Source organism: Clarias gariepinus, chromosome 27 (genome assembly GCF_024256425.1).
Source record: "Clarias gariepinus isolate MV-2021 ecotype Netherlands chromosome 27, CGAR_prim_01v2, whole genome shotgun sequence".
Classification (NCBI taxonomy): domain Eukaryota; kingdom Metazoa; phylum Chordata; class Actinopteri; order Siluriformes; family Clariidae; genus Clarias; species Clarias gariepinus.
In genome coordinates, this window is record NC_071126.1 from 6,386,068 (window position 1) to 6,400,712 (window position 14,645).

General features: G+C 36.4%; 1 protein-coding gene across 1 annotated transcript; it reads left to right on the forward strand.

Annotated features, from left to right (window-relative positions):
• The first annotated feature begins 1,353 nt into the window (after positions 1-1,353).
• Positions 1,354-9,144, forward strand: aqp4 (aquaporin 4). The gene is given in 6 exon segments (XM_053489002.1): positions 1,354-1,391; positions 3,186-3,615; positions 5,180-5,344; positions 7,310-7,390; positions 8,767-8,992; positions 8,995-9,144. Coding segments are annotated over 5 exon segments (933 nt in total). The 5' UTR covers positions 1,354-1,391; positions 3,186-3,192; the 3' UTR covers positions 9,033-9,144.
• Positions 9,145-14,645: the final 5,501 nt, after the last annotated feature.

Genomic DNA, 14,645 nt, shown 5'->3' on the forward strand with positions numbered 1-14,645 from the left:
GCAAGCCTCCTGCTAATGAGAACATAATAATGTCAGGCCAAAAACACATGCTGCTTAGTTCAAGTTTTGGAGTGTCTATGATTTATGGAAGAAGTACAAAAATTATACAACATGCACTGTATGGAGCTGGCATGTAAATGTATAGATATATATTTTAGCATTAAAACATTATATATTGCCACAAATAAGGCAAAAAATTGCAGAGGATGTTGCAAACTCCTACCTGTGTGTTGACTGTATAAACGCAAAGCACATTCCTAACATAACTGATCTGTATGTATCGTTAATACATCGTTTTAACTTACTATGCCAATAAATCCTGTAATAATACACACTACTTTAACAAAACCCCAAAGGCTAACCCCAACCTTAACCGTCTTCTGTAAAAAGATGGCAAAATCAATCATGTTAAATTACCAGTCTGGAGTATTCCAAAAGTCTAAAGAGAATCTTGGCACCAAAACTGAACTCCAGATCTCAAAACATGTCAAGCAATGAATACATACAGTATGCAATCCCCATCCTAACCTACATTTTCTTCATTAGTTCTCTTTAAAAACTATTCTATATCTTTTTTCTCAGAGGTCCTTGACTGGGTGAGCTACCATGTGGTCATTCAGAATAACTTAGACTTATACAGTCACATGGTAGCTCACTCAAAGTCATTCTGAATAAGGGTATGTGCTAAATGCTGTTTACAAAATATAAACGTTCTATTACACACACTCAGGATCATAGGATCCTTTTTTAGAATTTACTGTATGAGATTTTCAGGAATACCATATTGCCTGATGGTAATAGAAATTACATAAAGGGGCTTTACTATGACTAAAATGCACAGAGACAACTTAATCAACAGTACTCATCTCTCTCTCTCTCTCTCTCTCTCTCTCTCTCTCTCTCTCTCTCTCAGGGCTGTTAGCTCCCTGGAGGTGTATTTCACCGGAACTTACAGAGAGGCTTTGGTACAAACATTAAGAATGACAGTAATCCCCTTTTAGCCGCACAGTTGTGTTTATAATACTACTTCTGTAAGTGCATTAATACACATGAAGATTCGGTTAAGTGGGCTCAGTGGCAAACAAGCTGTAAGTCTGTTGTTGAGGGTAAAGGTTTTCATCACTTCTCACATGCATGCTGAGGGAGAAGACGTTGCTTTCCTGCTACTTTGCTGAAGCTTCGAGAGCATGCGCACAACACACACCGGAGCACACACAGGGAAAGCACATGCCACTGCCGTAGAGAACACACCACTGATCACACAACATAAGTGTCCACCAGACTGATTGAATTTGATGAGTTGGATTATTTACATGTTCTCATGAGGACCATGCTGCTCACCAAGGGATGACACAGGAGCTTTCTTACCAAAAAAAGATTTGTGGTTTTTGGTAAGTCTAGTTTTCGTATTTTCCATCAACAAATAGCTAGTTTTGTGTGTATGATCTCCAAAAAAGGTTCTTTTCCATGGAAAAGAAATGTCCCTCGGTACTGGTGCAGGTGATATAATAATTTTATAAGATTATAATAATCTTTTTTTATTATTATTATTATTATTATTGTTGTTGTTGTTATTGGTAATATTATTTCTGTTATTTTAATGTAATAGCTGAGAATCTATTTTTTTTATTTAAGACTAGATATTAACAGGAAACTTTAAAGCATTTAAAGAATAATTATAATGTATAAGTAGAGTACCAGTTTAATTGTAACTGTTAATAAAGGTATGTTAGTTGTTAATAATTTGCATTGCATGTGGTTTTGGGTCTGATATATTTGCCTAATATGAGATTAAATTGATCACATTGTATTTATAAAATAATTCTGTGCAGTGGTAAACAAGGGTACCATGGTAGCAAAAGTTTATTGACTCCTCAACAATGTTTACGATGTATTTAATTATTTATTTAATTGGGCAACTAAATACAGTAAATAAAGGTTAAGGTTTATTTAAAGGTTAAGGTTTAAGGAGAATGTCACATCATAGTGGGTATGTTTTTTTTCTTAAATGAAGAAGGAACCAGTAATAGTAACATTCAGGCTGTAAAGGCCTCCGGGGGCTCATGGGGAACCCAAAATTATAAACTGGCATATTGAAGTGAAAACCTATGCCACATAAAAAAAAATCCAAACCCATTGTGGAATCCACTAAAACGGGGGACAAAATCAAACATGTAAATTGTGCACATTGGTATTCAGACCTGATTTTGACTATGTTAACTCAAAGGGCCTGCACGTAACCTGCAATATTTTACAGTAGGTATAGCTTGTATGTGCACATCTGGAATCATGTGGTCAAGTAGTCAAATAATATTATATTCTTGCCACCCATGGATGTTTTGGCCTTCTTCTGGCCATAAAAAGTCACCATACAGGGTCAAATTATTGGCCTACTTCAAACTAATAATTGCTGAAACTACTGGTATTTCGTTAAGAACCATCCATTGAATTATAAAAACCTTGTGAAGGATGGTGCTGAATCATCAACATTTATGCAAGTATGAATGAATGGAGATAACTTACTCACAGCTATGTTTAATAGTGAAAGTAAAGAACTCAAGACCTCAGATGATTGGGACTAAACAGATGTGTGGCCATTAGAAAACCTAATCAGAAAAAGGCTTGAATTATCTAGGGAGCATTGACAAAGTTTGGAGCTGTGGAAAAAGATCATGTGGTACTGTATAATGAGCCCAGACTGACACTATTCCAGAGCATTAGGTGTGACGGGGGAAGAAGGGAAGTACATGAAGCGTCATGCATAGTGGCCACTGTACAAGCCTCTGAAGGCAGTGTTATGATCTTAGGTTGCTTTAATTGGTCTGATCTAGGCTTAGCAACATTATGTGGCAATAAAAACAAGTCAGTTGATAACCTAAATGCACTCAATGACCAGGTTATCAGATCTACTGTATGTTTTTTTTATTCTGTAATGGCATAGACATATCCAGCATTCAAGTTGTAAAAGTACGGTTCTGGGAGCATATGACTTGCCTAGCACATTGCATATCACAATCAATGATTTTTAAACAAAATGCAGTTAAATGCATTAACTCAAACAGAGTTAAATGTTTTAACAGATATAACACAAAATTAGTGGTTAGTTGTTTTATTACGTCAAATGTGAAATGCTCATTTATTTACATAAACCTTTTATTCTTGTTTCCCTGTCTTTCTTCACTCAGGAGGTGGATGTCCTCATGCCCCTGCACTTGTGATCAAGTCATGTCTGCCTTTAAGGGTGTGTGGACAAAGGGGTTTTGGCGAGCTGTATCTGGAGAGTTTTGGGCCATGTTACTCTTTGTGCTATTCAGTCTGGGTTCCACTATCAACTGGACAGCAACCACAAAAAACAGCACTCTTCCTTCTCCCAACCTTGTCCTGATCTCTCTGTGTTTTGGCTTGTCCATAGCCACACTCGTGCAGTGCTTTAGCCAAATCAGCGGCGCTCACATCAACCCAGCAGTCACGGTGGCCCTGGTGGTTACTCACAAACTGAGCCTAGCAAAGGGCTTTTTCTATCTGGGAGCACAATGTCTCGGGGCAATAGTGGGATCGGCTATCTTGTATGGTGTGACTCCTCCTGCTGTGAGAGGGAACCTTGGGGTCACATCGGTCAGTTAGATAACATGATTGAATATAGCAAAAGCATGATATAAGGTGCAGAATTATCAGATTTAACATTACTACATTCAGGAAATTAGAGTCTCTTTGTGGGCACATAAGAAATATTGGTGCTTTTTTAATGTTATACATAAAATACAGTAAATGTGTGTTCCACTTCTGAATTTATGCATAAGTGTGTACTGTATGTATAAGTGGAATTGACCGATCTTTCTTCCCTAAAATGTTAAGATGCTAACGTCAGCTGTTTTGGAGAGATTATTTTATCTGTGCCCTAAAAATGGTCATTTTTTAGCATTATACTGTTTTGCTTCAAACAGTAATAATTTAAAATGAATTTTTTTTTATAGTTATTTTTTAGTTTGAATACTAAAATTGCTGTAAGCTTCAAGAATTATATGTATGGTAAAACTGCTGTTGTAAAATAGTTTTTGCCGAAACCTTAATAAGCAAAAAATCTGTAGCGTCCATAACCATGTCCAATTTAAGTTAATATCTTAACAATTTAGCATTTTAGAATAATACACTTTGTCCGGTTTATGTCATTTCATGTGAAATCTTAATTCAAAAGTTTTATAAATTTTAAAGTTTCACCTAAATGACAATTAAGATAAAAAACAGGCACTGCATAAAATAGCCTAAAATTGTATTAAGCAGGTGTTTCTTTTTATCTGAAAAAATATAAATAAATATAAATATGCATGCATATTTACAAAAGATTAAGCATGAATCAGAAAAAGCATTATGAAAAATGGTGTTATATGATGTTTGTTGTTGGATGCTCCCAGCATGGGGGTTATATATAATTAATATATCACATTATAAACATTGGAATGCTTACAGTTTAAACTGTAAAATATTCAACAATTAGATGTTCAACTAACATAGAACAACATTTGTTGTTCTCAATTTCCACATATAGAACTTTTGGCCATATAGTAAATAAATGCGAAGATGGCAGGGTAGGTGGCTCAGCGGTTGGCTTCTTGCCTGTCATGCAGAAAGCATGGGTTTGTGTTCCAACCAATGACCACATCCAGCCACTGGGGTTGCGGAGAATCTTTAGTGCCAGTTTTAATCCTAAATATACAATGATAAGGCAAAACACTATGCCTCTTGGGTAATAGCTCCACAAGAACTCTCCCTGTGGTGTCTGGCACAAGGATGTTGTCCGCTGATCCTTTGGGTGATGTCAATTGTGGTGTGGGACATCCATAAATCAGTCTTGAATATGGCTTTTATCCCAAATTTTCAACAGCTGATGGAGTAGCACTTTTTGAAATAACCTGTTTTCTTGGTGCAATAAACTGAAGTGCAGCTGTAACGTTATATAAAATGTGTCTACTACTGAATGTGCAGCATAACTGGACAGAACATGGAAGCTTTTTTTTGAAAGTAACTGAGCGCTCATTTTAATGCACATTTTAAGAGTACCAACATGTACACTTTATCATAGTATTTTATATTCAGTAGGACTTAGGATCAAATGTCTTTTTCATTATATATTTTTCCTAGCTCCTTCTTAATTCCTAATTTCTGTACTGCTTGCCTGTAGGTTAGCACTCATATCTCTGCCGGTCACGCCCTGGTGATTGAACTCTTCATTACCTTTGAGCTTGTCTTCTCAATCTTTGCCACCTCCGACCCAAAGCGCACTGACCTGAAGGGCTCATCAGCGCTAGCTATCGGCCTGTCAGTCTGCATCGGCCACCTCTTTGCCGTGAGTCTCAGTAACTCAGATACTGAAACATGATTAATAGTGCCACAAGTCCAGAGAGAATGACAAAAGAGTTTTGTAATGTATAATTCAATAAGAAAATGTACCTATAGACAGAAAAATGATTGAAAGAAGAGGATTAAGATGCATGTTTCATCAGTGTCACATTTGGTTAGAAAGCAAGCAGAGTTGTTTAGCTAATCAGCCTATTGGACTTTTCAGTGCTTAAGTATGGCAGGTGTTTTTCAGGTCTCAAACCAGCCGTGTTCCATGGAGAATTGTAACCAAGCTGTGCTGCTAAGTGTTGATATCCAGTTTATGCCATAACGCCCCAGGGGTATATAATGCATGCTTGCTGCACCTAGGGGTGTTGCTAGGAATGAAGGTGTCCTAATTTTGTTCTTTATTTTTAAGCATAGCGGGATTAAACACACTGATTTGTTGTAGAAATCGCCTTTTTTTTTAGACTCTAAGGAGTTGCACTATATCACCAACATGCTGTTGTAGAATCTCTAACAGGAGCTTTTTTTTTTTTATCTGGTTCAGCAGCAACAAGAATAATCTATAACATCAGATACTGTTCAAAATCACAAAGTTTAAATTACAACACACAACAGATACATTTGCATACTTACTCTGATGGGCGCAAGGCTGCAATCAACACTACAAGCAAGTGTGATTCAATTACATTTGCTTAATGATGCAGTTTTAATGTGAATTAATGCTTGCGAAAGGATGCATAATTAAATTGGAATGATAAGAGTGTCAATAACGCATGCCAAGCATGGCTGTAATCCTACAATCATTCCCCAACAACAAAATTACTTAACAGTCTCTCAACTGCTCCACCACATTAATATATTTGGGTGTGCTTAGAAACAACTCACAAAAGACATAATTTTTTAAAGTTTTATGCTTATGGTTTTTTTTTTCATGATTAGTTTGTATTGATTACCCCTGTAGTGTTCTGATACGATCGCTGTGCGTTGCGAGATTGGAAAAGGTGTGCGACAGGGCAACATCTTATTTCTCCTTTTTACTCAACTTGTACACAGAAACCATCATGGGTAAGCTTGACCTGGATGAGTCAATTATTAGAGTTAAAATTGGTGACCAGAACATCGTCAATCTGAGATATGCAGACGACACCACCCTGCTCACAGCGAATGTAACAGCAAAGTACACATTGTGATTGAAGGCAAGGAACTCAAATAAGTTCAACATATTCCATCTTACTTCAATTAAAGATTGATCGCTGCACACTGAAAGCGGAGAATATCACGTGGCATGGCGCGTTAGTGAGCATGACCATGATATGGAAAAGCCAACATCATCCTCACCACTAAATGTAGAGTCGAGTCATCCAGGCCATCGGGTTTTCCATTGCCAGATAAGGTTGTGAAAGCTAGACTATAAAAAATCACTGACAGAAGACAAATAAATATGTTTAAACCCTGTTGGAGAAGGATGCTGCAAATTCTGGATTGCAAAGAATTCCAATGTGGAAGTTCGAAATCGAATTAAAGCTCAAATCTAAGATCACAAGAGAAAAGTTAACCTTCTTTCAACCCGAAAGCACACTGGTTTGATACTCTCCTGACGCACACCAGTATGAGAATAAAAGACCTCAAGGAAGCGGTCCGGGGCAGGAAGGCATGGAGGATGCGAGTCTACAGTATGAAGTAGCCAAGAGCTGGATATTGCTGAACAAACACTAATTAATTTTGCACCTAGGCATATCTCTGAATAATATTCTTATAAATATAAATTAATTATTAAGTAATAAGCTAGGTAAGAGTAGAGAAAAAGCAGGATGTCATTTAGACATTTATTAGAAGCACACACACACAGTGTATACAGTAGTATCTCATGCTGTAGTAACCTTTAAAATGTTTAATTTACGAAGCTTTATTCGAGGTTTAACCTAACTCTTCTGTGTTTTTTGCCTATGCATACATGTTCCAACAGATCCCCTACACTGGTGCCAGTATGAATCCTGCTCGCTCGTTTGGCCCTGCAATCGTCACAGGACACTGGGAAAACCACTGGGTGTGTTAACATATTTGCATGTCTGTTTTGCTTACCAGTGTTAAACCTAAATGCAAACCTACCTAACCATTGCACAGTCTGTGTGTATCAGAAGGTTTTCTTGTATGGTTGTGTTGTAGTAGAGGTTGGTCTGATGTGGGTATCATGCAGACATTTTGAGGACAGCCGGTGTTACATAAAGATCTGAGCCGTATGTGCGCATGTGTGTGTGTGTCTGCGTGTGTGTGCGCGCATGTGTGTTCAGTGAGCATCACTCGGGAGAGGAGTAATGCAGACGTGAAAGAGATCCAGTTGACAGTAAAGGCTATTGATAATGACTCGCTCAAAAAAGAATGCAAGACACACAAAGCAATGCTTTAGAAGCTGCTCTTTATGTCTCATATTCATAATTTCCCTCTGCTCATAATGTACACTCCTATCAGTCTTTACACACATATACTGTACCAAAATATTGTAAGTTGTAGCAAAATGTGTGGAATTATATTACTCTTTCTCTTATATTACTCTGATTATATCAAAGTTTTGAGCTCCGATTGCATTGTACTATATATCTTGATGTTAACCAAATACGTGATGTAACTGACAGTACAGTATATAATTGAGTCAAACTTTATTGTTCACACTCTGGTTATATTAAAACTTCTTATCAGCGCTTCCCATTCAAGGCTACTGTCTCCCCGATCACTGCTGTGCAGGTGTGAACGTGTTACATCAGTTCATTTGCTCAGTGATCAGTTGTTTTGTGGCCTGATGGTGTAGTTGATGCTGAAACAACTCACAGAAGTGCTTAAACAGAAACGGTTCTTAAACATTCTTAAATGTCGACCAAGAAAAAGGTAGAAAGTCAACCATCAGATAGGAAATGGATGCTTGCAATTTCTGGGATTCTTTAGGGCCAGTATTGAAACATTATCAAAAAAAAAAAAGGTTCGACAATTAACATTGCTCGTTATAGAGAGACGCTTATTGAAGGGCTGAATCCCAAATTTAAGGTTAAACACAGAGAGCTGCTATCCAAGGGTGTTGTCTTGCATAACAATGCCCACACTTTGCAAAAACATTTGTTGTGAGATGTTAAAGCATCCTCCCTATAGTCCTGATCTTGTTCTGTCTGGTTTTTCACCTGTTTGGTCCCCTGAAAGCAGCCCTTCCAGGACCAAGTATTCACTTCTGGTGATGAAGTGCAGAAAGCAATGCATTGGTGGCTCAGCCTAAAACATTTTTAATGAGGGAAATTGGAAGGCTTGTTGATGGACAGACAAAGTGTATTGTATATCAAGGATATTATGTCAAAAAATTAAGTTAATAAAGCCAGAGTGAGCATCATTTTTGACTCAACCTCATACTGTATATCTCTCACATGCTCCTTCTTACAGGTGTACTGGTTGGGTCCATTAATCGGAGGTGTCCTGGCAGCAGCCCTATATGAATATCTGTTCTGTCCTGACCCTGACCTTAAAAGACGCTATGCTGACATCATCTCCTTACCCACTGTGCGGTACCAAGGCATGGAACCCAGCACTTTCTTCAGTGACCAAGCTCAGCTGATGTTCAAGCAGCCAGCCATCACAGTGCTGGATGTGGAGCATGCCGAGAGGAAGGACAGAGAGAGACAGCCGGAGAGGTGCTGTCCTCTGTATGACAATTAAGGTGCACTGAGGGGGACGAACTGAGCTTTAGACAATACGACACCAGACAGATCACATAAACTGAACTAATATGAAGGAGTGTGTGCATGTACGTGTAAGCTCTGACCTGACACACCAAACTAAAGATAATGTTCTGTAAAAAGAAAACAATTAGTAATAATTAGAGAAAAAATGTTTTGTTACAAAACAGAAAAAATATAAAGTGCTTTATAAAACTGTACACTTAAATGTGTATGCAGACACCTGACCATCACACCCATATGTGCTTGTTAAAGATCCCATCCCATTACAGATGTATTCCCCCTTTGCTGTTAGGATGCTGTTAGAGCTCTACTCTTCTGGGGAAACTTTCCACTAGATTTTGGAGCATTGCTTTAAGAGGTTTGCGCTCCAGCCTTGGTGGACCATGTACCAAGCAGTAGTACTGGTGTGATGCAGAATATTAAAACTACAAGTCAAACTGTGCGGCAATTCCACACTTCAGCACTTCATCTGTGAAATAATGGTGATTATCTCCGCCTCGGTAAAACCACAACTCAGGTATGATATGGAATAGATATTACTGTACAGCTGAGACACTTTTATAGCCCCAAAAGGAAACACCACATTCTATATTGGAAGAGTATTGGTTTACGTTGACATGCTGTGAAAATACATATGTGCTAAATAAGATTTGGACCATGTGCTAAGTGTGTACGTTACTGTAATACGTCAGTAGGCTTGCTTACAGGCTAAACATAAACTAAATTTATAACTGATATTTCAACTTCCATTAGACATCTTGTTTCCTGGTAACAGCTGAAGTTCAGATATAAAACCAGGGCATTGTTTTCAGTTTGCTGACTTTTTATGGATCTTCTAGCCAAGGTCAGATGCATGACTTATTGTTTTATATGTGTCTAGTAGGCCTCACTTTAGTCCTGCAACTGAGATATAAAGCCAGGCATATAACTGATAACATTACAGGTTGAGACAGACGGTACCACAAGCACACACACACACACACACACACACACTTTGCCAATATACTGTATCCGACCTCCGCAGCTCTGAAATAATATTCTCTTCTTACAGCATGTTTATAGAATAAAAATGTAAAAATACACACATTCGATTTTAATGCCCCTGTACACCCACACATGGGAAATGCATAAAATAATGCACATACAAATCTTGGACTTCGATTTACCAAAATACCACAAATAGTTTCGTCATATCAGCCAAGAACAGGAGTCTGAGGCCCTACACTGGGCGAAGGCTCACTGAATCTGGACTGTTAAAAATTTGAAAAAGATCAGATTTTGTTGACCTTTCTGTAAGGTAAAAGCAGTCTATCATCATTCAACCTGCAGAACTGCTATGCTCAAACTAATTCTTCTGACACCAGCAACCATTCCACAGTCAAAATCATTATGATTTCATTATTCCACATTTTGGTGTATGACGTGATGTTAAATGAAGCTCTTGAGCGATATCTGCACTATTTTACGCACTGCGCTGAAGCCACATGATACAGTAGCTGCATGAATATGTTCAGGTGTTCATATTAAAGTAGCTGCCCAATTTATTAAACATGACAAATTATATTGATAATTAACTAAATGCAAAAGTTTTGTTTTTTAAGAATGTGTTGACAATGAGGTCATGGACATAGTAACACTAACAAGTTACACAAATGCTAAGTTTTACAATTTATCCTCCGTGCACAAAATGAACAGAAACAACAGAAACACATCACGTTGCTTTTGTTTATTTTGCTATTTACTACTCTTGCTCAGACTAGGATTTATTTTCTCTCTTCTTTGTACAGATTTTAATGCTTATCTGTAATTTGTTATTTTGGCATAATGGTATGCAAAGGTTATGGTTCGGTATGAATCTTGGTCTTGGTCAGGTTTTTATCATTTAATTTATTATTAATTTAACCTGTAAACATATAAATTGTAAACAGCAGCATAAGGCCATAATTTGCAGAATACATAAGTAATGCAAATGAAGGCATATACATTTCTTCCTTAAAAAAAAAAAAAAAAAAAAACATATCTACAGTTGAAGCCAGATATTTTACTACACTTTGGGGGAAAAAAAACTCTGGTGAAAGTGATAAAAAAAAAAATGCATAAAATTCTCCTTCGCTCGATTCTGACAAATGTTAATATATATATTAGTAAATCTAAAACTAGAAAAAGTTTACTCTGATTTAATGTTTGACAGTAAAGAAAAAAAATGTGTGTTTTTTTTCTGAATGTATGTAAATATCTGGTTTCAACTGTATGCCCAGGCATCTAGGTAGACTAAGGTGTGTAACAGCACTATCTATAGCAAACTATTGTTCTTTTAAATACATAAAGGTGATTTTTAATTAAAATAAAAAATATCTATGCTAAATAAATAAAAAACAGAACAGTGTTTGTTTTTGGTGATGGTGCTGTTTGTTTGTTTGTTTGTTTGTTTGTTTGTTTGTTTGTTTGATTGTTTTTGGACAAGTCAGTGAACCTGACAGACTAAATAGGAGTCATGTCTTCTCAAATCCAAGTTAAACATATTAAAGTGTCTTACTCTTAAATAAGTTATACCGAATGAACAAATACTATATTAGATTTAATTAAATTATTGCAGGAAATCTGTATGGAACATCATGTACCAAACAATACTAAGCCATTATACCTTTACACCACTTTGTATTGTACAGTACATGCTGTATATACAGTAGCTGTAGACGTAAAGCATGATCATTCTGTCTGACAATGATTAATAATTGGGGGAAAAAGAAATTAATTATTAGTTACCAAGTTGATATTGCTAATAGAACTGACACCTTAATATACTGTATAGTCTGTACTCCTGACAAACGTGTTTTCCTCTACTGTGCAGCAGAAGAAAAGATGTTTTGATTAGTATCATACAATTATTTATTTATTTATTTATTTATTTATTAATAACTGGACAACTTCTTAGCATACATGTTGAACATTTTTTATTTTTTTATTGTGGAAATAAAGCAACATATTGGAAACCTTACACTCTGTATTTTGTAAATTCATCTTTTTTTGTTTTTACTGTTCTTTCTATTTTTTTTCACCTAAGGGTCATATTATAATTCTTTTATGGTTTCTTTCTTTCCCTTACTTTCTTTGTTTCCTTCTTTCTTTCACTTACTTTCTTCCTCATAACTTGAGACCGATGATTATAATTACACAAAGTATCTTACAAAAGAATATATTTTTTGGATAACTGAATGTTATTAGTTATGACTTGATCATATTGGCATGCATTAGATATGTAGTTCACCATGTAATAACAATATGCTGCTGTACTTCACTGGTCCACTCCAGTAGAGGGCAGACATCGCTAACGTAAGTGGCACTCTTGGGCAAAAGGACAGTTAAAGCCGAGTGTGAGTGAAATGCATCACTTGCTCCTCTGTTCTGCTGCAGCCTGACCCTCTGAGTCGAACAAGCACCACTTTAACAAAGCTTCTCCCTATCCTGCAAGGGAAAGGGACCTCAAACCAGATGTCTGTATGGGAGAATATTACAATCTCTGTAGTGACAAGCTGTAGGAATAATTTACTTCTTATAATATCTAATATCTGATCACTGGTAGGTTTTTGGTGGGGGCTTTTCCATGATCCATAGAGTGGAGGAAGAATAAGATCAAAGCAACATAAGGTATGGTAGAAACAAATCGTGAAACTGCATTTAGTTTTGTTTTTATGTACCAAACATCTGGAAAGTGTTTTCATGAAAAATTAAAACTTCCTTTTTATCTTTACAAAAATTTGTTTTTTAAGTTAAATATAGGCTATGAAATTGATTTGAATGATGTAATTTACTCCTTGTCCTCCCCCATCCCTTCAACCTGTGTCCAATACTTCTCCCTTTATCATAGTGTACAGTAGACAGCACTTACATTATAGTCAACTTTCTTTCTATTATTGGTGTACTTTTTTTTTATTTTCATTTCTCATTCTAGGCCTATTTATCTCTCTGTCTGACAGAAGTGGGAATGATTGAGGACATTCATCTCAGTCAGGTCCAATGATACTTGCTGCTATTCTAAAACTATCTTAAGCACCGATGTGCATTGTTTCTATCCCATCGCTCCATGTGTGATATATTACATGGTTTGTTTACAAGAGACTTATTATAGCTTATGTCTACGTTGGTCTGTGTCAATTAAGACTCTATGCACAGTAGATTTGCATGTGTGTGTATGCACAAAAAAAGTATGTGTTCCACCTTCTCAACTCATTCAAGGCATGCAGTGAATCACATGCAAACAATTTCATGCAGCTAGTGGGAGACAAAATGAACTAAGCCATGAGCCATAATAAAATTATACAAATCTTATTACAGAATTGACTGCCTCTGTCCTGCTTTAATACACATTTCAGAAGTTGTGGCCTCCCTACGGGATCTCGCCATCTTAAATAAATCAACATTGCTTACATCTAATTTATTAGGATTTGACACTGACTTATATTTATGGCATGAAGTCTGGAAGAGATTAAAGTGTTAAATGTTAAAGTTGGTAAACAAAGGCATTCTTTATGCCTTCACTGATGAACAAAGTCAAACCGGGACTTGTAATTAAATTTCGGATGAATGAAGGCAGAAGGCTGATGAACACTTACAGAAGACTTCAAGTTAAGTACAGTGATGAGACTCTTAGGTGCAGTAAAACATTTGAATCATCCCCAGTATAGTTATGACCTTTTTTGGAATCGGGTTTGTAGTTCCTGTAATGTTGCAATGTAATGCAATGTTTTGTGTAATTGACCTGGCCTTCCTCTATTCTTACTACACTTTTGTGGACTTTAATGGACTTTGTTGTCTCTTCATCAAAACTTACAATGACTATTTGGAAGATGTACCATAAGCACTGAAATATAAATAGTGAAGTGTATAGTAAACATACATACAGTAGGTGCAACTTCTCATTTTTCCTCCCTTTGCTACATGTCTGCAAATATTCTTGGCTGCTTGGTATTAAACACATACACGGTATTCACACACGTTACATAAATATTCATATCTCCCGAGTTTGCTCCTTTTGATGAGAAGGTTTGTCTCCAGGCTCTGGCTCCAGCTGCTTTCACACCAAACCTATTTCTTTTCAATTGCTATTTATATTATATTTTTATATTTTTAGAATTGTAAATCAAATGTGTATAGTAATATATGTAGTAATATAAGCATTAGAAACACACAAACACACACACACTCACTCATACACAAAGTCTGCTGCGAGCTGTCGGTAGTCTAGACAGCCTCATTTGGGCATTGACACAGAGAGCAGCCTTAATAATTACAGGTGAAAATTAATATTTCAAGCAAATTGCAGCCATTTTTTTCTGTCCAATCAATTTAAATGGAGCCATTAAGATTTAAATAGATTAATAAATAGCTCAGAGACTGGTTGAAACATGAAGGTTAAGGGAGTTAAGACATGTCAAACTGTAAAGCACATAATAGGCTTCAAGCAGTAACTATGTTTAAAAGTTAGCACCCCCTGTATTCTTTCTACTTGTTTTTAAATCATATAATCATAATAGGGCTTAGTGTTAGGCAAATACTTTAAAACAATAACAGCATATAACTTTT